Source organism: Agelaius phoeniceus, chromosome 3 (genome assembly GCF_051311805.1).
Source record: "Agelaius phoeniceus isolate bAgePho1 chromosome 3, bAgePho1.hap1, whole genome shotgun sequence".
Taxonomy (NCBI): Eukaryota; Metazoa; Chordata; class Aves; order Passeriformes; family Icteridae; genus Agelaius; species Agelaius phoeniceus.
In genome coordinates this window covers 89,315,713-89,339,893 of record NC_135267.1, presented here as the reverse complement: position 1 = coordinate 89,339,893, position 24,181 = coordinate 89,315,713, and the positions used below count along the sequence as shown (strand labels likewise).

Genomic DNA, 24,181 nt, shown 5'->3' with positions numbered 1-24,181 from the left:
CTGATTTCTAGAGATGTCTGGCTTTTCTACCAGAGGGTGGCCCAAGGGTACAGGAATGAGGAGGGACAGGCTCACGCCTGCCCCCGGTTCTGCCTTTGCCTGCAGTGACATGGAGCAGAGGTTGGGCTGAGCTCTGGCTTGGTGACCTGGCCTGCTTGGGAACTGCTGTCTTCTGCTGCCCAGCTCCTGTGGTTTCATCTCCACAGAGCCAAAGTATTTCAGCTTGATGAAGACTGAAAGGCTTTTTCTGTGGGAATGGTGTGCAGTGTGAGTGCCTCCCGGTGTGCACCGTCCTCCCAAAGTGATCTGAGCATCTGGGAATTTGTGTTTCGCAGGGTTGCTCCAAGGGCTTGCTCTGCTTGTGTTTAGTGCTTGGCCCTAGAGCAATTTAAAAATCTGTCAGCCCTTCATAAACACAATCTTTGTGTCATGCCCTTATCTCTGCATCTCTGTCACATTTATCTTGTGTGGGTCATTAAGAATGTCTTGCATGTTAGAGATACTTTGCTAATAACCAGTTTTGCATTTATGCTGTGAATTCAGGAGATCCATCGTGAGTATCAAAATGGATCTCTCTATATCTTTCTGTAATACTTTTAACTATGATGGATTCATAAACATTAAGTATTATTGTTTTCAGGTTCCAAGCAGGAGCTGCTGTTAGGTGTGGTTTGAGCAGAACTCTTCAAGCATTAAACTTTTTGCTATTCTTAGGATAAACATTAGAGTAAGGAAATGAGCAATACAAAGGCAGATTGTATTTAAAAATAATTTAAATACTTGGAATGGTTTTATTCTGCTAAAGCTCTTTGTGAAATGCTATTGTGTTAATTACTCCAATATTCATAGTGACATGCATATCTTAATAGTTATAAATAGTTCTACTCCTAGTAACTGGCACAAGATGGACAGAGCCCTTCTCTTAAATGAAGTGCAGGTATGAATATTAATGCATCTGGCAGGTTTTTTCTCATTTATCATTCTTGTGCTCAATTTGCTTAAAAGACAATATAATAAAGTAGTTATCTGGTGAGGATAAAACCTTGACTGCTTATATATAAAAAAAATAACTTCTTACATTTACAGACCTGCTTTTTATGAGACACTTTCTGAAGTGTGTAAAATGGGTAACTATTTTATTATGCATTTGGAAAGTAGCTTAATAAAGTACAGTAGGCCAATTGGCTGATAAATAAGTAGTGTTCCAAAGTAGCTCACTTAATTATGTTCTTGAGATCAAATCTAATTATGATTTTGTTTTTTTCCTCTGTGACTTCATTTAGGTCTAGAAAATTTTGCTGAAACAAAATCTGCCATAATAAATTTTGATTAAATGGGCATATTTGGGCTGAAAACAGTTAGACATGTAATTTAATTTACTTGACTGTTATTACAAAGCATTTGGATTTGGATAGCATCTCTATTGTGCTTCTCTGTCCATTGCTTTATGTGACATAGCAAATATTCAGTATTTATTTTATAGAAACTCATCAAATGTTTTGCCAGACAAGGAGCAAAGTTGCTTTAGTTGAATTTTTATGTCTGATCTTCAGTCAAAGAGGTGCCCTGGTCTTGACCCTTTCTCTGTGTGCTAATATGTGGAATCAGCAGTTTTCTTTGATTTAGGGGAATGTTTAGGGTGTTGCCTCCAAGAAGTTCGAAAAATGCAGAAACTTTACACATACTTTGTGTTAGCCTATGGGTGGACGATTAATACTGGCTTATTGAAGCTTATAAACAAATTGTGTGCATTTGGGGAGGAGGAAAAAACACTTTTTTATTTTGTTTGTGCTCTCAAGTAGGACAAAACCAGGATAATACAGCTCCTCAGTGGTTTTTATTCCTAATGTAAATATGTTGAACCACCCCCCAAGTTACAAATGCTGCTTCGTTCTGCTGTGTATGTATTTATGCACTGATCTGCTTTCAAACAAACATTAAGCAGCATTATTAAGTAGTGTTTTAATCTCAAGTATTTGTGGAAAATCTGTAGAACCAAAGTGACTGTTTGCTCAAAGAGATTTCAGCAGCATATTGTGTTTCCAACGAGAAGTGTCTCTTAAACTCCGTCTTGCCTGTGCCTGGCTATTCCTCCAGTCCCTACTTCTTGAGCATCTCCCTAAATCCCAGCTCTGACCTGCATGAACAAAACCTCCAGGCCAGAATTTGGACAGACTGCAAAGTAGGACTTTGATGGAGAGAACAACCGGACTTTTATGGGATTTGGCTGGGATTTGTTTGCTTGTTTTTTTCATATATATGAGTGAACAGTGATGAGTGCAGGGTCCTACACTTCTCTCTGTTGCCTGCCTCATTCTTTAAATCCTCTCCCCCAAACAAACAAAACAAAACAAAAAGAAAAGAAAAAAAAAAGTAACTCCTAGTTGTTTTCACCTCCTTCTACACAGCCCTGGCAGAACAGAAGGCTGAAGCACAGAAGCATCCCTTTATATTTGAATATGAAATATTGTGTGTATTAAACTACTTCTACAAATAACAATACTTTTGCAGTAACATTTTGGAGCTAGAAGAGTGTGAGCAGTCTCATTTTGTTTCGGGAAATTGTGTTATCTAAGGAAAAGCTAAAATTAGAAGTGATATGAGGAGGATTGTGCATGGCGACTTTTTTTTTGGGGGGGTGGTGTGGTTTGGTTTTGGTTTTGTTTTTTTTTTTAAGCAGAGCAGCTCTCCTAATGGATGAATCATGTGGGTGTAACTTATGGCACTTGATAGCAGGCAGTCTGTCTGAAGGTATATGTGTAGTAACATTACTGGGATCATTTCAAAATTATTTGGAACTACTGAAACGTGAACTTAATCTATTGTAAATATTTGTTACTCATTGTCTAATATATCAAAATATATGTGGTTAGAGTTGGGCAAATGAAGGTAAGATATGAAGTGCAAATTTTGATCAATGGTACCAAGTGGTGGAAAAGCTGCAGATGCAGTTGGTAAATATTTTCTGTAAAAACAAATATTTTCTTGGAAAATAATTTTCCAGTGCACAAGGGAAACAAAAGCTAGTGTTCTAGTTTGAGCTAGACTAAAATGAAGGGACTGGGTTGTGAAATTGTCAAGACATATGGAGACTGCTGAAACATTTTAGATTTGGGTTCCTTTTTATAAGGTTTCCTGTGTTGCACTATGTTATTAATTGAAAACCAGATGTTCTAAATTCATTTGAATGAGACTTAAGTAATTATTAGTCTCTTGTTAATTTAAATATTTTTATTTTTTCTTTGTCTTTCTTTTCTGGTGTTAGACTTAATTGGGTTTTTTTCCAGATCTTTACTGTACTGAAGTCTACAACACACTGGTTTGGTGACTTGACCTCAATCAGATTCCTGTCTTCCTTTCAGGGGAAATCTTCAAATTTGTCTGCTAAACCAAAATATTAGGTATTCTTTTTACAGTATTTACAAGGCCCTCATCACTTAAAGCCTTGAATTCAAAACAGCCCCAGTCTTTCAAAAACTGCAATTGCTTAGACAAGTTACCAGGTCTGATGAAAATATTTAGTCCTCTTTGGCTTGGGTTAGGCAGGAAGTGTGACTTGGCAATGACAAAGGTCTTCTCTAGCTTTGGTTATGTGAACAGCTTTTTAAAGACTGTAGTATAATTGAGAACATAGCAATGAAGGCTCGCCATAACCCCTCACTGGCTCCTGACACAGCAGACAAAGTCAAATTATGGGAGAGATGAAAACAGCATGTTTACAGAATTTCTAACTTGTTCTCAAGGGACTGATAATTTCAGAGCCGTGTTCTCAAAAACCTGCCTGCATATGCTGAGAGATAGACATGTTTGCCTTTCCCAGGAAAGCTATTGCTTTAGGTAGCAGATATTATTATATCTTGAAATATAGTCATCCCAGGTGATACCAACCTTTGGCCTAGTACACGTGTTTTCTTTACATAGTCAGCTTCTGAATCCCTTATATGTCTAGTATTTAGTACACAGAAGGTGGTTTGCTGGTTGGTTTCAGTTTAAGAACCCAGTTCAGTGGCCTGATTAAGTTGCATGAAATCTTAAAAATGTGCCCTATTCTTCTCTTCTTAAAAGGGAAAACTGATGGTCATTTGTGGTGTCAGAGGACTTATGAACTTTTTTTTAATCTGCATGGGAAAATATCCATTAAGGGCTCATAATTTTGGTGCAAGTTGTCTTATGGTGTTCAAAAATTACTGTATAATTTTTTAAACTTTAGATCTATTCATGCTCTAGTAAGATAAATATTTGCTTAGGTAATAAGCTGAAGCAAGTATGAAGTGGGATGGTTATTAGGCAGTTTTTATAAAGGTGGTGGAAGTATACTTTAAAGAACATTCCTTGTATTTTGTTTCACCCTTAGCATATCTAAGGTATTTACTGCCATAAAAAGGTGCTTAAACTGCTTAAGCTCGTGGTATCACAGCTGTAGTCATTTGCACTTGCATTTGTATGATAAACTACAAAGCAATCCTATTCAGCCATTGTGTTTGGGACATTCTCTGGCTGCTGTTGGTCTTCAGGCCCTGTCTGTTCATTCACAATTGTATCACCCTCTCTGCCAGTAAATTCTAGGTATTATTGGGTACTTATTGTCAAAATACTTCAAAGATCTTTCAGACGTTAAGAAACCACCCCCTCTGTATTTCTACACTTGTAAATGGGGAATGTTGCTAGGAATGTGCCCAGCTTTTAGCTGTCTGTGCAATTTGTATCCAAAAGTCGTTGCCAATAGCAAAGTATCTTCTGAGATGATAAGCATTGTTGCTCCTGGTTAGATTTTTGTGTGGCATTATGATGAAATAAACTTGTTAGCTGATGGCAATGACACTGTCTTCAGACTCTCAGGTATTTATGGTGAGTATTGACTTAAAGCTGATAGGAAGTTTGCTTAGAACAAAAATGCCTTTTGAGTGATCTGTGGAATGTCAGCGTCATACGTGGATGTGTGAGAAGAAATTCAGCGTTAAATGGCTTTATCATGCCACTACTCCTTAGGCAGTTTTTCTCTGGAGTACAAATCCAGTGACCAGTTAGAACTATACTACACTCCAGGTTATTTAATTTTTTTTAAGGTCTCAGTTGCCTCCCCTGTGTTTCATAACCTGTGAGAGAAGATTGCAAGTTGGTGAAAGTGCTTTTGGTATTTTCCTATAGTTTTTGCCAGATGATTCTTCTGGAAAAGCTGCATTTGTCTAATTCAGTGAAGGTGGAGAGCCTTTGGGAAGGGGTAAGCATTTTGGAATAGCCTCTGCATATTGCTTTCAGCATATGGTCTTGGAAGAACAGCAAGGCTTTGCCTACTGCTGGCTTTTTCTGTTCCTCCTCTGTCGCAGAGGAAAACCATGACAAATGTGGCTCTTGGTTTACTGCTTCCAGTTATCCCCATATTGATCTGGGAGACAGTTCCTGTTGTCCTGTAAGGTTGCCTTGCACATTGAAGAGTGCAGAGAGTTTGAGTTGGGCAGTTCTTGCACATGGGATGGCTGAGTTTTGCTTGAGAGCAGGAAACCAATGCCTCAAGACAGATAATTTTGCTTGTTCTTAACAAAACTGTGTTATTTATGCTTTTTAGGGAAGGTATACATTTGGCAGTGTTGACCACCTTCATTGCATAATGCAGCACTTTTACATGCGTGGTTAGGTGGAAGATGTCACATTTCACTGAGGGAGCATAGCTTGCTTCAGCTGCGGGTGGGCTGGTTTTGTGCTGCAGCTGTAAGATTATCAGTTTGTGTTAATAAATCTGGTTCTTGAGTTTTCTCCCCTGTGAATGATTTGAAGGATGTGTTTATTGCCATTACTAATCAGAGGGACATTTTTATAGGAACATCCTTTCTGTGCTCAAGTTGCCTCAATGCTTCTACTGGCTTTTTTACGTAACAGCAAAGCCATATTATGTTCCCAGTGATTCACAAAAGGGGACTATCCCGTTCTCTTAGGCATGTGCTGGCTTGAAAATGAAATAGAAGCAAGTGCAGATATCTTCAGGGAAACTTTATGCTGGTGTTTCGAAACAGCCATTATTTCCCATTTAGGAAAAACCAACCCCCCAACCCTACTTTTGTTTGTCAGCTGCATGACTGGCCCGAACAAAGACTCTGGCATGGGGACCTGGGCCAAAGTGCAGTGAAGCTGAATAAAATCATGTTTTAGATTCTGTTTCTTGAGCTTGTTCACCACTCTTAGTAGAGCTGGCTGTGAAAGTTGAGTCTGGTTGTTGACCTGGCTGCGGAACAACAGCTTTAGCAAGTGGGTCTGGCCTCTGCTTCTTCTGTCTCCTTTCCCCTCCACATCCTCTCTAAAAGCCCCTTGCTCAGCCCAGCTCTTTGTTTTATGCTGCATACTCAGGGCATTGCATTGATAATGGACACACCACACTGGACAGTGTGGTGTGGCTGCTCACTGTAGTTATCCTAGCTCCCCAGTCTGGAAAACTGGGATGGTAGCACATCCTTCCTTCCACCCTTTGTGTGTCTTATTTATTTAAACTGTAAACTTTTAAAAATGGAGCCTTTCTATTTCTATGCCTAACACAATGCTGTAGATATGCTGACAAGAAGCTTGTAGAATAAACCTAACTTGAAAATGCTCTTATAGGAGGTTGTCAAGTGGAAGGAGTTTGGTTATCTCTCACTCCTATATTACCAGGTTAATTGCTTTCTTTACTGCACCACTCCATATTATCCCTCAATATGTAGGTTACACCCACGTGCTGGCGGGTGACCTACGCCTTCGCTTGCTTCACCTTTGAATTTGTCCTCCTGTCATATAAGATCCATGTGCAATTTAGACGCCCCAAGCAATTGAGAAGGTGGGGGTGTTGGTGGCGGCAGCCGGGGATTGCAACATCCTGAAGCATCTCAGGGATGATAAACCCCTTATTCTTTCAGATTTCATCATGGAGCAGGCAGGTGAGCAACCCACAGGGCAGTAAGAGTGAAAAGGAGGGTTTGGCCGCCACAACAAAACCGGTCTTTTCTGCAGATGGGGAGTTCAGCAGGGTTCCAGCAATCATTTGCTCTCAGTTCCTTTGAACTGAGAGCTGTAAGAAAGTAGAAGAGTGCTGACACACAGGGTTATTGGGACATGAGTTTAGAGGTCAGCATATACAATCTCATTCACAGAGACTGAAGCCTGTGGATCTTCATTCAGTTAAGGCTTCTCTTACATACGGGTGCCAGGGTGGGCCAGAAGACGGAGCCCCTGCAGTGTTTCGTGTAAAGAAGAGAGAGTGAGAAAAGCCTAATGTTTCAGACAGACTTGGCAGCTTTGCACACTGTGTGCAGGCCCTGAAGAAGGTAGTGCAAGAGGCTGTGTTATCTGTGTAACACTTCTTTTCCTTGCCTACCAGATCTTAGGACAACATCTCCCTGCCCCTCAAACCTAGATGCCACTGTAAACATGGTGTAACTAAATTCCAGCTTCTCAAACAGCAAATATGAAGCAATGAACCAGAATGACCAGCTCTATTGCTTTCTGACACTTTTAAAAAGAAGTATTTTAAAGGAAGCAGATGACAGCAAATGGTACTTATTCAAATAGGAACTTTTCAGAGTTCTTCTAACGCGGGGAATAAAATGAGCAGGGAACAAAGTCAGCATTGCAGGTCACAGTAGGGATTTTGGGTGCAGTGATGGCTAATGTGGAGCAGAAGTCCACCTAAAGGCAGAGCTGAAAGAGGAAGAGTGCCTGCCACCTGACCTGTTAAAACCTTTTGAGAAGAAACACTGCCAACGTGAAGTCATTGCAGAGCATTCCTTCAGAGAGAGTCATGGGATGAATACAGTGCAACTGTAAAATGATTTCATGTTATATTGCATTTTGAGTAGGTTACAGCCAGGGAAAGAGCCTACTGAGTCATTTGTTGACCTGTGTGCTCCTGTTGGTTTGGTTTCCTAAGTTTCTCTTTGTACCTTAATTAACAGTTGGAGTGCTCTGGCTTTTGTACCAAAAAACCTCCATATCCATAATATCTATAACCTTTATCAAAATGGAGTTCAGTTCCTGCCTCAGACCTCTGGATATGGTTTCGTGAAAATGCCTTTGAGGAAAATAAAATGTCAGCTGTGTGTGATATAAACCTTCATCCCTCTTGAAAGAGGGTTTCATTATCATTTCACTTCAAGCCTTAGCTGGTGGATTAAGCAAATGAAATACCTTTGCAAGGTATGAGGAAAGTAAAACAAGCATCTGTTCTTATCTGTTACTTATATAGGAAATCAGTTCTGATTTACACTTGTAAGAAGGAATATTTGGTGGGCAAATGTATTTCATTGTGCTCTGTTTGCCCACATACCAGGAGATGTTTTAGTGAAGCTGTGGAATATGAAATCAATATACTGAAGGAAAATAAAGAGAAGGCTTCAACCTAGAGGTATACTTGCTCCTGAGAGTCAAGACAATCTCCCTTTCCACCTCAGAGGAAGTAAATACCTTCTTGTGCTTGTGGTTGGAGGTATATTATAGTTTGCTGTTGCTGAATATAGATTGCATATAGGAAGTCTGGAGAAGGATTATGGCTCAGTGAACTACTTGGATATCAAAAGAAACTTTAATAGGTGATGAGACAGTGATTAGATGAATTATCCCCTTCTAGCTTGTTTCCTTAAGGGATCAAGGTTTACACGGTTATAGTGTCTCTGCCTCTATTTCTGATAGAGCTGTAGAGATCTCAAGGATACTAAATAACTGGAAGCAGGTGTTGTAATGGCTACAGGGAAACGTTGCAGCCACAAGTCCATTTCCCTGTACAGATGAAAGACTTGCTATGGCTGAAGAAGTCCAAGTGCCAGCCAGCTACATGCTTGCAGCTTGTTGTGCTACAGGTTCCAGGATCCACCAGGAGTCTGCAGAATCTGGAGGAGTGTGTTTTTGCTAGAGCCCTTGTTGGCACAACAGCTTGTTGCTTTTGCAGCGTGGTTCACTAGTTAACCCTTGTGGTGTTTTAAAAACTTTCTGTGAGCTATTTGCCTTGCTATTTGGCCAAAATAGATACAGATAAAAGTCTGCTCCTTACTCTGGGCATTTCCAAGTGTTTCAGTGTGCTTAGACCTTACTGGTTTTGGATGAAGAAACTGCTGTGCTACTATGATTATTACTAACACTCAATACTGTGGGCTATGTAGACTGGCCACATTAAAACCACCAATGTATACTTCACTCAGGCCTTGAGAAGTGCAGCTAGACTTGTTTCTGCTGGATGGGAATCTCTGACTTCAGCTGGAGAAACAACCGCACTTCTCAACAGCTTTAACTCTGGATCCGGCTGTAGAAAGATCTGTTTTGGTTGGAGAGGCCCAACTGTGTGTGCGTTGGTGTTGATTGTCGGGGTTGTGATTAATTTTGGGCATTGTTATACTGGCAGTAACAATGAAGGCATTGTCACCACTAACATTTTCACTTTCCTGTGTTGTTGCAGTGCTTGTTTAATTATTTTTGCAAGAGCAGTAGGCTATGGGAACCTTTTCATGTGCAAACCGCATTGAAGGCGGGAATCTCCTGTTAAGAGTTGCGTATTTTTGTTGTTCCCATAAGCAAAGGTAATGATGAAAACTTTTAAAATTGGTTCATTGGCTTTGGCAATCAGTATCTACTGAAGATCTCTTATACTTCTCAGAATCACTTCCCCCAGTCAAGGCAGTACTACTGTTTGGTTTTTGTTTGTATTATGTATTTGCTGGAAGGAGAGTGCTATTGTGTGTTTTTGAGGGTGATTACAAACATAAAATAGATTCTCTTGAGAACGCTTTGTCTACTCTCATCACAATTGGTAATTGTTTCTTGTTGTGTAAGACTCTGCATGCTGTGCTTCTTATTTGGCACTATGTGTGTGTGAACCTAAAACTGGATTTCCACCTCCAGCATTTTATCACTGATGTTTTAAAGGTGAATCCTGGAACAAAGCATAAAACCTCTCTGAACTCATGTATTGCTAGACAATGAATGTTTACCAAATTAAGGCCAATTTTTTCTGTCATATCAGAAATCAAGTTTGCTACATTTTAGTGGATGTCTTCTCCAACTAGGACCTGCGTGAGGTAGCTTTCAAAAATGAATAAAACCACCAAACCCCACTCCCAAAACAATTACTTTTGACATTGAAGCAGACTAAAATACTACAGTTATGTGCAAGGTGGGTGTCATCCTTTTGCACCAAGTGTATTTTCATAGGTCATTCCAAAATGCCAAAGGAAAAGGAATCCATAATCTTCATACATCCTATTAGCAGAGAGCCTTGAGGTAGAGATGGGCAAGATGTGTGGAAAAAATGAGGCTTCTGCCAAATGTTTTCTTTGTAGGCCACTTATTGTAGTTGAAATTACAGGGAGCATAAGAGCAAGTGATTAGCAAAGCCATGAAAATAAACCATTTGCCACTTCTAAGAAGGGTTGGACCAAAATATGCCTCAAATTTTAAAAATAAGTGAAAACTTGGCCAAAAGTAAGACCCGGTTTTTATCTGCATTTCATCAGGTACATGGCGTCCTGGAACGCAGCCCACTGGCAAAAGCATGGGGAGTGTTATCCTTTGCAGCACTGGGAATGTTCTCTGCTGAATTTGGCGCCAATGACCGAGCTTTGCTTGTTAGCTGAAGTTCACACAGACTCCTTGCCAGGCCTGCCCAGAATGCTGTCTCCTCTGACTTCCTGTGGTCTTGCATAATATTTCCTTGCTTCTTGTATAACTGCGGCTCATTCTGGTCACTGCCCAGTTTATACGGTCGACTTTTTAAAAGGCCAGTCCTGCAAACGTGCGGCCGAGCCATGTCGGCGGCGGGAGGTGTCCCGGTGGTGACGCCAATGGAAGCACATGGAAGCACCCTTCCACGGGGAAACCTCCGGCAGCAGGGGCGTGTGTCAGCGCCGACATGGCTGAAGGCAATAAAGGTGGCTGCTGCAGCCTCGTGACGAGATAAGTGTGAGGCACAGCTTCAGATTGAGTGCACCTCTGAAATACGTGCCGCGGTGGCTCTGATTGCTGTGACATGCACAGGCCTTTATTGAGGGTGGGGGAGGCAGTGCGCAATGAAAACGCATTTTCAGAGCACTCTGAAATTGTTGGTATTGCTGATGGTCCCTCAGTTAAACGTCCTTACATTTGCCTTGAAAACATGCTCCGGGTATCCAGAGTGTTAATGACAATGATAGGAATTTCAGAAAACAGTATTTTCATGCTGATGGTTTTTAATGCTTCCACACAAGTTGTTTCTGCAATTGTCTGTGGTTAAAATATACCTTAGTTTTGCATTGCTGTTGAAGCAAGTGTATTTAATAATGTTTACCAGTTACTAGCCTAGATTATTTGCATGTGTTTTGAAAGTGTATTTCACAGCAGCTTGTGCCATGTCACTGCGTTTATGCTGATTATTTTCTAAATATTTCTGTTTGCACATGGAGCTATATGTAGAACACTGTGTGTACTTACAGAGCTTTGTCAGTAACTCATTTTCAGAAAGATGTTTGTCTAACTTGACACTTTCTACACAGTTTACACATAATTTTCAAACTGTTACTCATATTCTTTGGCAGACCTGTTCCTGGCATGGCTTTGGAAAGGTGAAGAGTAGAGATGACAAAATAGTCACTTTACTATGTTTGTAAACTTACTCAATAGACTGTACTGATTTTTTTCTGTTCTAGTTCCTAGGTCATGTATGATCTTCCAGTTAAATACCATCTGCTTTGAAGAAACAGAAGAATCATTTTAAGGGAAAGCATTCATATTGACTTAGTCATCACAGTCATGTGAGATTGTGTTTAAATTGTCTCATACTATCACCTTTTCCGCGAATCCAGGTTGTCATAGAAAATGTCATGCTGCCTACACATGACTGACTTCTTGCATTACTGTCTTTTAATCTGATTAATTTATTATGGAAAACGAACTTTTACTGGTTAATGTGTGTTGTGATACAGCTTTTGTGGTCACTTCAAGGCTGTAGTCTGTAGTCTGGGTTGTTACCTTGTATTCTTAGGATCAACATTTTAATGGCTACAGTCCAGCTAATGCCATACTTGGAGAATTGGCAGAGTAATAGAGTGGTGATACTACTGACATCTAGGAAACCATTTTATAATATTGGGAATACGAGCACTTCTTGGGTGTGTGTATAACAGGTACTGCATTTTTGACAGATGGATGCAAAGCCAGAAATCCTGACTTGCATCCTGTTGGCTTGACCAAACAGCTCTAGCAGCATGGTTGCCAAATCAACCAGGTTAACTTCAACATGTTTTGACCAATGATGGAGGAAAGCAACAAGCTTGCTCCACAGCAATGGAGTTTGGAGTCCTGCATAAGCCATCCAAATATGAATTGTATGGTAAAAGTAGACTGATGATGGAGTTGGCCCTAAGATTAGGGAAGACACATGAGAATTGCAAAAGGTGATGGGCTGAGCAGTGTTCAACCAGCTGGAGAACACATTTCACTGTCAATAAAGATGGATTTTCTCTCCAAATGGAAGCAGTTAGAGAGATATTTTAGGACCTGACAGTCCATTTCTTTTAATAAGAAATATGTTCCTCTGATGTACATCATTTTAAGTGATTTCAAAAAAATTGTTTTGCCTTATAAAGTCAGAGCTAGAAATCTACTCTGCATATAGAATAAGAAAATTTAGAAACTCTTGTTCAAAAAACATGGGGTGATCCTTAGTCCTTTTTTTGGCAGTGTTAAAAAGGCACACGTGCTCTCTGAATCCAAATGTAGCCAAGTGTTGGAGAAATCCACGGTCACATGGGCATATTCGCTTTTCCTTTTTCTTTGATGAGATAGAAATGTGCACATGGGAATTGCAGAGGTTTGAGGGTTTAATCCTCAGCTGTGCAGGCAGGCAGATACCCACTGCAGTCAGTGGAAGTTTTGTCCCAGTAAACAGCTGGGGATTGTTCACTTGTGTACATGTCTAAATGTGGGTCTCAGTCAAGTAAACACGCGTGTAGCTGTGCGCGCTAATCTGCTCTCGGAGCCGGGAACACCCCGCGTCCCTCGCGTCACCGGGGACACGGCCACACCTGGAGCTTGGTGCAGCCTGGTGTTAAGGACACCCGTGGCCCCTCCAATGTGTGTCCTGCCGCAGGAGAGGAGTGATAGGTATCTCTGGGGGCACAGCAGCCTCCGTCACTCGGCTTTTGGCACACGGAGATACTGCTCTCCTTTGGAGGATGTGTCAGGGCAGATACTCGCTTCCAAAATGCCTGTGCTCACAGATAAAGCACAAGGGAGCAGCTCGCCTAGCACCGAGTGCTTTCAGCCTGCATGCCTGCTCCTCCCTGAAGCTGAAGAGCTTGCTTGGTGTTTCTCAGGCTGAACTTTTACATGAGCAGAAATAAACTTCTCATCTAGGGAAGAGCCTGTGTAAAGGCAAACTGGGAGCAGCAGAAATGCAGCTATGCTCACAGTGCCAAAGAGCGTTAGAGTGCTTCTCGTGAGCTGTATGCTGCAGCTGGCAAAGTGACAGCACCTGGCAGTGTGCAGGGGGAATGAGAGACTTCTCATACAGGTACTGCTGTGGAAAGAGAGGTGCTGATATTTATTTTAGCTTATTCTTATGAGTTTTTTTAATGGCACTTGCCCAGAGGTTGTAGTCTGACAGCGTGGAAAGTGAACCTGGTGACATTACAGCAGAACACACCGTGTCTCATGCAGTGTGACTTGTATGCTGTCATTAGGGACCTGTGCACATGAGGGAATGCTGTAGGTGTGTAACAACAGTTGTAATACATACTATAAAATCCAGTCTCATTAGGTACTGAGGACCTCAGGAGTTTTGGAAGAGCTTCTCCTACTGCCTGATGTAGTAATTCAGAATACTTAGAGGATAGGTCTAATAACAACAATTAGTACATTTGTATGTTTAAGTATGCTTAAAAAGCTTAAATGAATGTGGTTTGAAAAAGTGAAATGAAAGAACAGTAAAATTAAGATTAAAGTCTAGCATATGCTATGGTGAGGAAGTATAGTCTTAGCCATACTCACAAAATATAGAGATCTGAAAACGTTCCTGGTTGACAGATCTGTCAGAACAAGCAGAAGTGAATAGTAAATGTTTACTGTTGCTTGCGGTGTATTGGGTTTTTTGTTTGAGTTTTACAAAGTTTTCGTTAGAGATGTGGTGCTGTGCAATAAAAATTATTACCTTTTCAAAATGTTAACACAAAAGTCCTAGAAAGAACTATAACATCTTACACAGTTTTCACACTTCAGTTTCTCTAAATAGGGGAGAAAAAAAAACTTAGATTTTTTTTTTTGTTTGTTTGCTTTAGCAAGTAAGTGTGGGAAAAATTTTGAAAGAAGAGCTTAATGCAAAGGGAGCTTTAAGAGAAGAGAAGAGGCGCTTTCCTGTTGCTGGTACTAGAGCCCCTGCAGGCTTGGTGAGGTTGTGTTTTTGGGTGGAGGTGGCAGCGCCGATGCTGCCTGGGCGCTGGGGAGGAGCCGAGGGCTCTGCCCTTCCTGCGGAGGGAGCTCTGCTCAGCAGCATGGCTCTCTCCTGAAAGAACTGCTCCAGGCTGCCTGCCCAAAGGGAGGGCTGCAGGACAGGACCAGGAGCTGTGAAGGCAGTTCTTGTCTCTTGAGTGTCATGCTGGCTTACTGCAGCAGGAGTTTCAAAGGGTTCTGCTGAGGCTTGGGTGTATGCTGGACTTCAGTCATCAAAACCTCACCCATAGGCACCGCTGAGGTTTAACCAAACAGACTTTCCTGGGGTCTGTGCTCAGGGGAAGGCTGAGAGGCACAGAGACTGGCAGAACATTTTGGGGAAGCATCTCTGCTTTCTGTGTCCTCCTTGAAGTGTCTGCTGATTGAAGTGGGCTGATGCTGATGCTGGGCTACATCAGCCTTTCACCTTGCCTGCCAGGGATATTGCTGTGTATTCCTCTGTAGGAAAGGGTACACCAAGAGGACAGAAAGGGTTGATGAGGGGGAAAACCAGATTTAGTTTCATTCTATCCAAATCAACAAAAAAACCCCCTCCCACTGATTTCAGTAGCCATACATGCTTTTTTTGACCAGACATCTCATGGTTGTATATCTAATTTGTTAATATGCGTATGAACCAACTTTTAGTCTGATGTTTAATAGATAAGGGCTCTTACATAATTCTGGTTTGCCTTTTTTTTTTTTTCCTGAGAAAACAAACATTTGGTATTAGCAACTATAATTATTACATGCCACTTATTCAGGCTTTTCACCAAATTACATGTGGTTGTTTCCACAGCAAAAGACATTTTTACATACCCTTAGTACAACACTAGCCTTGGCCTGACTCTGGGGGATTACAGAGATAAGATACCAACCATGGTTAGCATCATCATCTGATAAACTGGAGCATCAGTAGGGTGCAGAACTATAGCCATGAAGGCAGAGAAAATGGTATTTAGGGCTCTTTAAAAATCTTGGTTTAGGGATTGCACAGGAATGACAAACAGATTTTTGCAAGGTTTTATGGGGACACCATTGTTAACTTTTGCAATAATTATTGAACTGCTTTCTTGTTGCTTGAGAACTGGTACCCTCATTTGTTTGTCTCTGTTCAATCATTGGAGTGAAGCACTTGGTAACAAATTGCAGCATGGGGAAGTACTTAGGTTGTTTATTTCAAGCAACATTTGAATACTGAAAACATGTAAAATGAAAGGCGAAGGTTAATGATTTAATAACAAGGTCCCCAGGACCATGCCTTATGTCTAGAAGGCAGTAATTTGTATTTGTTTCCTGTAGGGTGACTTTACTGGGGAACAGCATCTGCACTTACATGCAGATGCTGAAACTCTTCCATGCATCTATTACTATTTAAAAGGTACAAAGTCTGTGGTGGAGACTTTAGAGATGTCAAAGGAGAAGGAGTGAGGCACTGACAGACAGGAGAGTGCTGGTGTAGGCAGGGAGTGACAAAGAGAGGAGATGGTTATGTGCCCTCCAAAAAGCTGGGGGGACACCAGGATGGTTAATGAAGGCAAATAGGCTCTGTTTAGGGGAGGGATGTTTATGTGTTTGATAGAATTGCATATACAGCAAATCGCCTTAAATACATTTCGTGGTTACAACTACTTGTATACAAAGCAAAACCATAATTACAAAGCTGTTCTTGTTTTTGAAACGTCATGTGCCAAACAAGTTGCAGATATTTGTAGGGCATGGTAATGTCAAAGATCACCTGAGTGTGAAAAAGATAGGCTTCTGGGTGGCAGCTGTACTCACAAACCAGCTGAGACTAAGTTCTCATTTGTGTCACGTTGTGAAAGCTCCACTTTCCCCAAGTATTTGAGGCTGGCTTCTGCAGAACCTGCAGCAGATGTGGCGGGCGGTGGGTGGCTGTAGACAGGGCATCTGGTGGAGCAAGAGACTGGCGGCCTCAGGCTCTTCAACACTTCTCTGATGCTAGTCAGGCTGTGCAGTATGTGCAAGAGCATCATTAATGTCCCTTTGTTCTTCCCCAGTGCTGTATGAACAGCTTGGGGCAGAAAAAAAATCTCCTTATGTTGAGCTTGCTGCTGATGACAGTGTCTTGTGAAATTCAGTAGTTTGTTTTTGCCTCTTTGATCATGCTGATAGCTTCTTCTGGAACCACCTCCATTATATTGACTCTTTTACTTTTTTAAAGCATTTCAAACAGTTCAAGGAAAAGTGTTTTGTTGGGTTTTTGTTTGGGCTTTTTTTAAATTTTATTTTATTGGTTGGTTGGAGGCAGTATTAGAAGAGTGAGTCCTGAGTGCAGTTGGAATGGCAGGTTCCTAGACAGTTCAGCACACACATCCAGCAGCCTTCCCTCTCCCACTGATTTCCCTGATGTTGTTTGAAGATAAATTATAGGCATGAAATAGTGTACAGGTCAGATGCCGAGCACGAGAGCCAAGGGCTTCAGCTCTGGCCGAGTGGCCAAGCTCCCGCCAGGCGTCCCCCAGGTTGGCTGCAGGGTATTGAACTCGCTGCTCCAGTCCAGCTGGTAGAGCTCACAATCTCAAATTACACAAAATTCTTCACTGCATCTCTGCTCAAAACAAACAAAAAAAAGTGAGCACCCCCAAGTCCCTTTGTAAAGCTTGGTAATAGTTCACAAATAATCCTAATACATTAGGGGGAAAATACACTATTTATAGCAAAATATGTCCAATGTCTGCAGTAAGGGATTGGTTTTGGCGTGCTTTCTCAGCATGTTTTAAAGAGTGTAAGAGCAGTAAATGGTACAGACATGAGTACTAGGACTAGCTGAAGATGTGGCCATTTTGTGCTTTTGCCTGCCCTGTGTATGCCCTGTTCAGTACTAATGGGACTGAATGGGATGTCACTGGCCACAGAACTTTTGCTGTTATATATAAACTAAATTTAGGGAACTTTTAGTGTTTGTTGTGCACAGTGAACCTCTGGGAAAGCTTCAACCTTTGACCTCTGTAGTGGGTTATGACAGGGAAGATTCGTAAGAGCTTGATTTAGACTCATCTCTGGAAGGCTGGTTAAAAATACTCGACTACCATGTTCTTCCTCCTCCCCCAACACAGTAAAGGTCCTCTTAAAATACATACTCTGACACTTCATTTTTGTCATTTCTTTGGGAGCCCTGTAGGGAAGGCTGCTTGTAAGGAAATGATTAAATTATATTCATGTTTGTGCTTTAAAATTGCCTTGGTGGTAGTCCAAGAAGTATTTTCTTGCTCTTCCAAATTTCCATGTGCTTTAATATTAATCTATTTTCATCAATGTGACCTGCCCCAGCAGTAACATTTGTAATTGGGCATGTAATGTTTGCTGAAGAGACAGAAAAACTAAGCTAAGTTTATCTGAGACTTTTAAAAAAAATCTTATTCTGAGAAAAATGAGGGATTTATTAGAAAATATAAAGACATTTGACAGTACTGGGGTAATGTGTCACAAACCTGAATAATCAATAAAGAAATTATGGTAGCAGAACTCATTCATTTTGCTTCTACAAAGTAGAATGTTCTCTCTTTGAAATACTTTGTTACCAGCTTTTAATTTTGTATTAGATGTTAATAAACATTTGTGCTTGGGTTATGGCAGCAATTTCAGACTGAACAACTGGTAATGGCATTATTTATTGCCTTTGAGAAAGAGCCCTTTATGATATGTATATCATAAATTAGAACTATCCCAAATATCTAATATTAAAGAATATATATATGTATATTTAATGGTAACATGAGTGGTCTTCAGACCAAGTCAGAATATCTGGCTTTCAGTTCAGACTTTGAAATTCTGGTTTTCTAATATGGCTTTTTTGTTAAGTCCAAGTGAAAGGCTATTTCATAAAAGAACAGAAGTGACTGTATTATTTTGTTAGAATGGTTATTAATAATGACTAATTACTTGCACTTTTAGAGCAGTCAATAATATTTTGTTGTTTTTCTTGCAAAGTTCTTTGTAATCAAAGCCATTAAACTATGGTTTAAATGGGGAGCCCGCTGTTTGCCCAGAGCAGCTGGCTCCCTACATTAGCTTCTATAAATAAATTTATTATTTTAGATGAAAGTTATAAAGCAATCTGTTTACCTCTACTGAAGTAAGTAAAATAGCTGAAAACATCGGTAAAAAAAGGATGAAGAGGAGCATTGGAAAAAAATAAAGTCCTCCAAGGGTTCTCTATGCTTATTTATTATTTTAATCAAGCACAACTTCTCTGTGGTTTTGTGGTCTTAAGAAAACTGGAAGGAGGGAAAGTGCTATTTCACTCTTCAGTTGACTGAAATGTAGTATTTTCCTTGTTTAAAATATTCATTCTCCCTGATTGTCCTGAGATGTTTTTGGAAACACACAGAACTGAATGGAGAAAAAATATATGAAATATGAAAAAATACAGAAACTTGCATTAACTGTGTGGAGAGAATAAAAGCATTAGCATGAAATCTGGTCTCCTTTAGAAACACATATTGGTTAGAAACAGAGACCTCAGTGCTACATATGCTGAAAATGTGGCCTTAAGAGCTTTAATTTACCTTGGTCTGTCAGTGTTAATGGACAGAGCAAGTGCTGGAGCTGTTGTAAAACAAATCTGTTTTCCTTTTGTCTGCTGTGCCAGATAATGAAATAAAAGCTAAATTATCACTGATAAAAGTAATTTGCAGAAAAGCATTGATAAAAATATAACAACAGAGCTTGCCATTAGCAGTTTAACTGGATAATGTTTACTTGTAGCCTACTTCTGTCCTCTGGTTTTTATTGTCTTCTCCCCCTTCCCCAGCGAGGAAGGGCCTTTTCAGTAGAGGCTTCAGGCAATAAAATTATGGGTATACTGAATCCTGGCATTGGTTTCTGAGGGATAGCTCCTACTTTTTCCTCTTCTTTTTCTGTACTAGAGTATTGCCAAGTCAAAGTTTGTGCACAGTTTGAAGTGCAATTATAGTATAATTTCATCCATCCACCTTGAGGAATGTGTCTGCTAATGACAAAAACTGAGAAAATTATTTCTGTCATTGCAGCGCTGGTAGCTCCTACCATGAGTTACACAAAGCAGTTACTGTGAAGGTCTTCATTCTTGATGTTCAGGTGTGAGACACATACTTTCCTTTCTGTCTCTCTGTATGTCTGTGACTTTTTCTTTTTTTCTAAATATAATATTTTAAGATGGAGAAGTTTGAAGTTGTGTCCCAGTTGCTCACAAAAATTCAGGAATGGGAAGGCACCTACTTCTGACCCCCCTTTTGAGTTTGTGTGTGCATGGTGATTCTGATGTGTACATATATGAATGTGCACACACATCTACAAACATTTAAATTTTACCATTTTCTTGTAAACCAGACTTACCTCTTTTGCATTTTTTAAATGCTTGGACTTCTTATTACATTGGCAATGGGTAGCCAGTGTCCAGGGTAAAACATTAGCCACAGGGTATGTGAAGGATATTTAGTGTCTTGCAAAAGCTGGACATGCTCACTGGTACATTTGTAGTTTGTAAAAGTATTTATTTAAAGACATTGAGTTCTGAGTGACCAAATAGGGAACTGCTGCTAAACTCTAGCTGCAGTACTTAAAGTATTTTATAGTTGCAGCCTGGTCACTGCTGTACAGTGCTTGCCAGTTTGCAAATGTCAAGGACAGTTACCCTCTCACATGCCTAAATTACTTGCTCCTGACCATCCTTCAAAATACCTGCCCTTTCTCCAGCTCCTTCTCCAGCTATTGCTGCCAATTTCTGTTCCCCTGTGTGACTGCAAGGACTGTAATCCTTGGGAAGGCTGGGTCTTGTTGGTCCACACAATCTGTGAAGTATATTAACTCCCTCTCCTTACCCTAAAAACTAAGACAATGGCACCTGAAAAGGTGGGGAGAGTCTTTTCTTGTGTGTAGCTGTGCAGATTATTAGCTGGAGAACATAATCTTGGTCAGATAATTCTTTACAGGCCCAGGCTAATACAATGTGCAAAGATACTATTGTTTTAATATTTTATTATGCATTAATATCTTGATATTTTCATGTGTAATGTAGGAGAAAATATCATGTGTATCAACTTTCTAAAGTACTTTTATCTGACAAAAACCTTTCTGTTAATCTTGTAAGCGATATGGGGTCTGTATTGTACTGTAGTGCCTTAGCATTTATTGTGGCTGAAGCTGCTTTTAGAAATCTGTAATGTTATAATACTTTGAGCATTGCTTCTTTATTATGCCCATTCTCTGGGTAATTCTTTATTCCCACTGCAGCTTCAAGGTGTTTGGAAAAAAGGGTAGGGTGCTATTAAAAATGTGTTTATGGCAGAGCAAGTTATTGAATTCTTTTTTGTCAATACTGGTCAAATACATGAAAGTTGTCTTCAAAGGTGAACTTAGTGGCATAATATTTAGATAGCAATACAATGGAGTAATAACAATGCCATACTGTGAGAAACCCTAAGTTCTAGTTGACTGATATAAATGCAAATTTAGGGCAATAACCTGAAGGTATGGTGGCAGAGGTCTGTTTGCAGTGTAGAGCAAGAGGCAGGCAGGATGTGATGCACAAAGTGATTCTGTTCATGGCATGTTAAACACACCTTCAGTGAAGTTAAACTTTGAGTAACATCAAAGCTGTATTACCATGGCTGGATAACAAAACAGTGTAATGTGTTGGCACTGTGCTTACACCTGAGAGAGAACAAAATGGAGCAGCAAAACTGAGGGAGTGTGAGTGCCAATGTAGATACAGAGGAAACTCTGCTGTTTGTCATTTTTACTTACTTATTTGTGATCTTGTAGGTATGATTGGATGTTGAACAAAGCAGGTTTCACTGCAGAAAATGGTCCCCAGTTCCCTGATGACAGACTGAAATAGAGAGGTAGCTCCCCAAACTACTGAAACAGTAGCATGAAAGGAAATAGGAAAACAACACCTCTGGTGAAAACTCAGTGTAAAATACAGATGGAGACACAGAATTAAATCCTCAGGACAGCTAGCTAGTCTTAGGCTAAGCTCTAGTTTGAACTTCCAATTCACCTTCAGGGAGGAGGACTCAAGGTCTCAACTCCTCCTGGCCTGTGATGGGAGTGCCAGAAGCACACTAGAAAATGAGCCCATTTAGGTTGTTTAGGTGAGCAGTTGGACCAGGGATAAAGCATGTAAGATCAGAGATACTTGGGCAGACAGCCATGAAAAGAAGTTTACTCAGGCCAAATTGGAAAAGGCTTTTCAATAAATGAAATGGACTCTGCTTCACAGGACAGGTGTTCTCACTAGGGGAGCACTTAGGAGGGCTGGCAGTGGCCTTGCAAAAATAAGGGGTAGCATGGGGCTCACTGAGCAGGTAGCCGTGGGAACTTGCCATGGGTGAGGATACAGCAAGCTTGTGAGCAGAAACATGGGAAAAAATACTTGAGCGTACAGAAAATAGGTCCTGACATAAGGTTTGTTTTAGTTTTTTGGATTGTAGGGTTGGTCTGGTGTTTTTTGAGGGCTGAGTTGTATCTGCAGAGTTGCAGTCATGTATATTTGTATGAAGGTATTGCTTAATAGAAGGTACATTTTCATCTATCTTCCCTTTAAAGTTTTTATGCAATATCTTTTCCTCTTCTTTACTGGATCCCTGTGGGAACAAGAAGTGTATCTTTCTTGATGAAGCTACTGTGCCGGCTGAGCCCTTTTGTTCTTTAAAAGTGTTATTCATGAAGTTAAGCAGAATTAATCTTTGTCCTCCTGACAGTTCTCAAAGCCTGGTTAATTAAGATGATCAGTGCTTGCATAACTAGGACTTAACAAAGTCCAGATGTTCCTGTATTTCAGGCACACCTGCACCTTTTCCCCTTTGTGAAGCAAGACACTTAAGGTGAAAAGTTCTTGACTCCTCTCTTTATCTAATTCTAGGCCTGCACTTGGAAATGTTTTCCATATTCTTGAAGTTTTTCTGCACTCATGGGATTTTTTTTTTTTGGTTGTGTGCTTTCCCTTTCCTCTCCCTAAATCTGCTGACGGCACTCCCAAATCTTTATCCCATTTTCTGAATTGTGTTATCTACTTCCTCCAGAGATGGTTTGATAAAAATCTGGTTTCCAGTTCTCTCTATGTTTCAGGCTTCTGTGTGGAAGAGAACATAATTTAATGAACCTCTGTTTGTGGTGTTTCTTTGCTTTTTTATATGGTTTTCATTTCAAATGCTCCTCAATATTTTATTTCTTTTTCTCTACTGAAATAGATTTGTATTGAGGCATTGGAAATTCTATATCACAGACCAGTTACAGATTCATTCTCTCATGGCCTCTGGAATTATGTGAAACTCCCAATGTTTTCTATAATAGATTTATAGGAAAAATTACTTTTTTTTTTCCTTGCAGAGCCCTTGTTTTGTTTAAACTTTTTCCAAAACTGTTGTTTCTACCTACTTTCTCTTTTAAATTTTTATCCCTCTTTCTTGGTAGCCAAGTAACTGATGTGGATACCTAGATGTTCCTTCCCATGCTGAACAGTCACAGCCTCTTAGTAGCTGATCTGGTGTAAGGAGTGTGACATGTCCCAGGAGAGTCTGAGAGAAAAGTATTTCCTGTTTATTGGCATTAAAACAACTCAAGAAATCGTAAAACTCACTTTGAAGAGTTGTGTTCCAATCTCCCATTGGTGCAAGTCAGGATAACTCCATTGAAGTAAGTGTGATGAGGCAAGAATTGATCCCAGGACAGGTGTGATGTGATTCTTCCGAGAAACACTTGGGAGGGGAGACCTTGCCTTTGTAGTATCCCAGGCTAGTCCTTCATCCTGAGCTCTGCTGTGCCCCTGTGTCCTCTTCCTTTGTACCACAAGTATCATTGTTTGGATGGAGTTTCAGGTGTTTTTTGCTGTTCCTCCTCTCCTCGGGTCCCCTGTTAGTGCCTGGGGAGGAGTGTCTGTATTGGATCCCTGCTCTGAGTGGGAGTCAGATGGGTCAGACATGGGACATCTCATGTCAAGTATGTTTTTCCCAGTGTTTTTGTTGCTGTTTTGTTTTTAATGCTAAAATGACGAAGTGAGGAGTTTAATACTTCAAGATGATAATTTAAATAAATGCAGCTCCCAAAAACATGGGAAAGATATGTTTTGAGATTGGCTTTGCAAAGCTGTTTTAGTCAACTGTACCTCAGAGGGTATGCTCTGTGGCATTCCATCCTTCCCATGTAAACACTGGGGAGGGAGAGGTCACAGAAACAGGCTTTGCAGCTGCTGCCTGTAAAACTCTTTGGGTTTTACTGTCCAGAGCAATCTGTCTGTAGAAATATTTGTGCCTGGCCCAGTGAGCGCCAACGGTGCGTGACAGCGAGTCCGAGTGACAGCAGTGACTCTGGAAGCACCTGAGCAGTGTCTTGCTGTGTACTCTGGAAGCACCTGAGCAGTGTCTTGCTGTGTAGAGCTGCTGCCTGGGGAAGGCAGAAGGGGAAACAGCATTACCAGAGGCAAACACTGCATTTTCTGGTAACTGGGGTGGGGAGTGTTTGCGTGTGTGTGGGTTTTTTTCTCCCGAAACCCCACAGCTTATCTTGCTTGTTTCTCTGTCTCTCCTCTCCCCTCTGGCCAAAATCGACTCTGTAATTCTTTGCTCTTTCCTGCTTGGCCTGATGTTTTCTCGTGTTAGATGTTGGGTTTGAATTTGTACCTAGTTTCTGAACAGAACACAGGAGTGATGCAAGACCTGTTGGTTACGAGGTTTTTCACAGTATGAACAGAGACTGAACAAATGAAGTGGTATTGGATTGCTACACCAGTGTGCCCAAAATAACTTAAGGCTTTTAAAAATAG

The 24,181-nt window shown here is 40.6% G+C and overlaps 1 protein-coding gene across 3 annotated transcripts in view; it reads left to right on the top strand.

Annotated features, from left to right (window-relative positions):
* Positions 1-24,181, top strand: part of EPAS1 (endothelial PAS domain protein 1) — a 77,487-nt gene that overhangs the window by 4,135 nt on the left and 49,171 nt on the right. Inside the window, exon 1 of one of the 3 annotated variants that reach the window (XM_054630721.2) lies at positions 13,464-13,498. The exons of the other annotated variants lie outside the window; for them this stretch is intronic. Coding sequence (XP_054486696.1) covers positions 13,479-13,498 — 20 coding nt within the window. The 5' untranslated portion in view covers positions 13,464-13,478. Of the gene's footprint in view, positions 1-13,463; positions 13,499-24,181 lie in introns of those variants that run through there. 3 annotated transcript variants of the gene reach the window in all.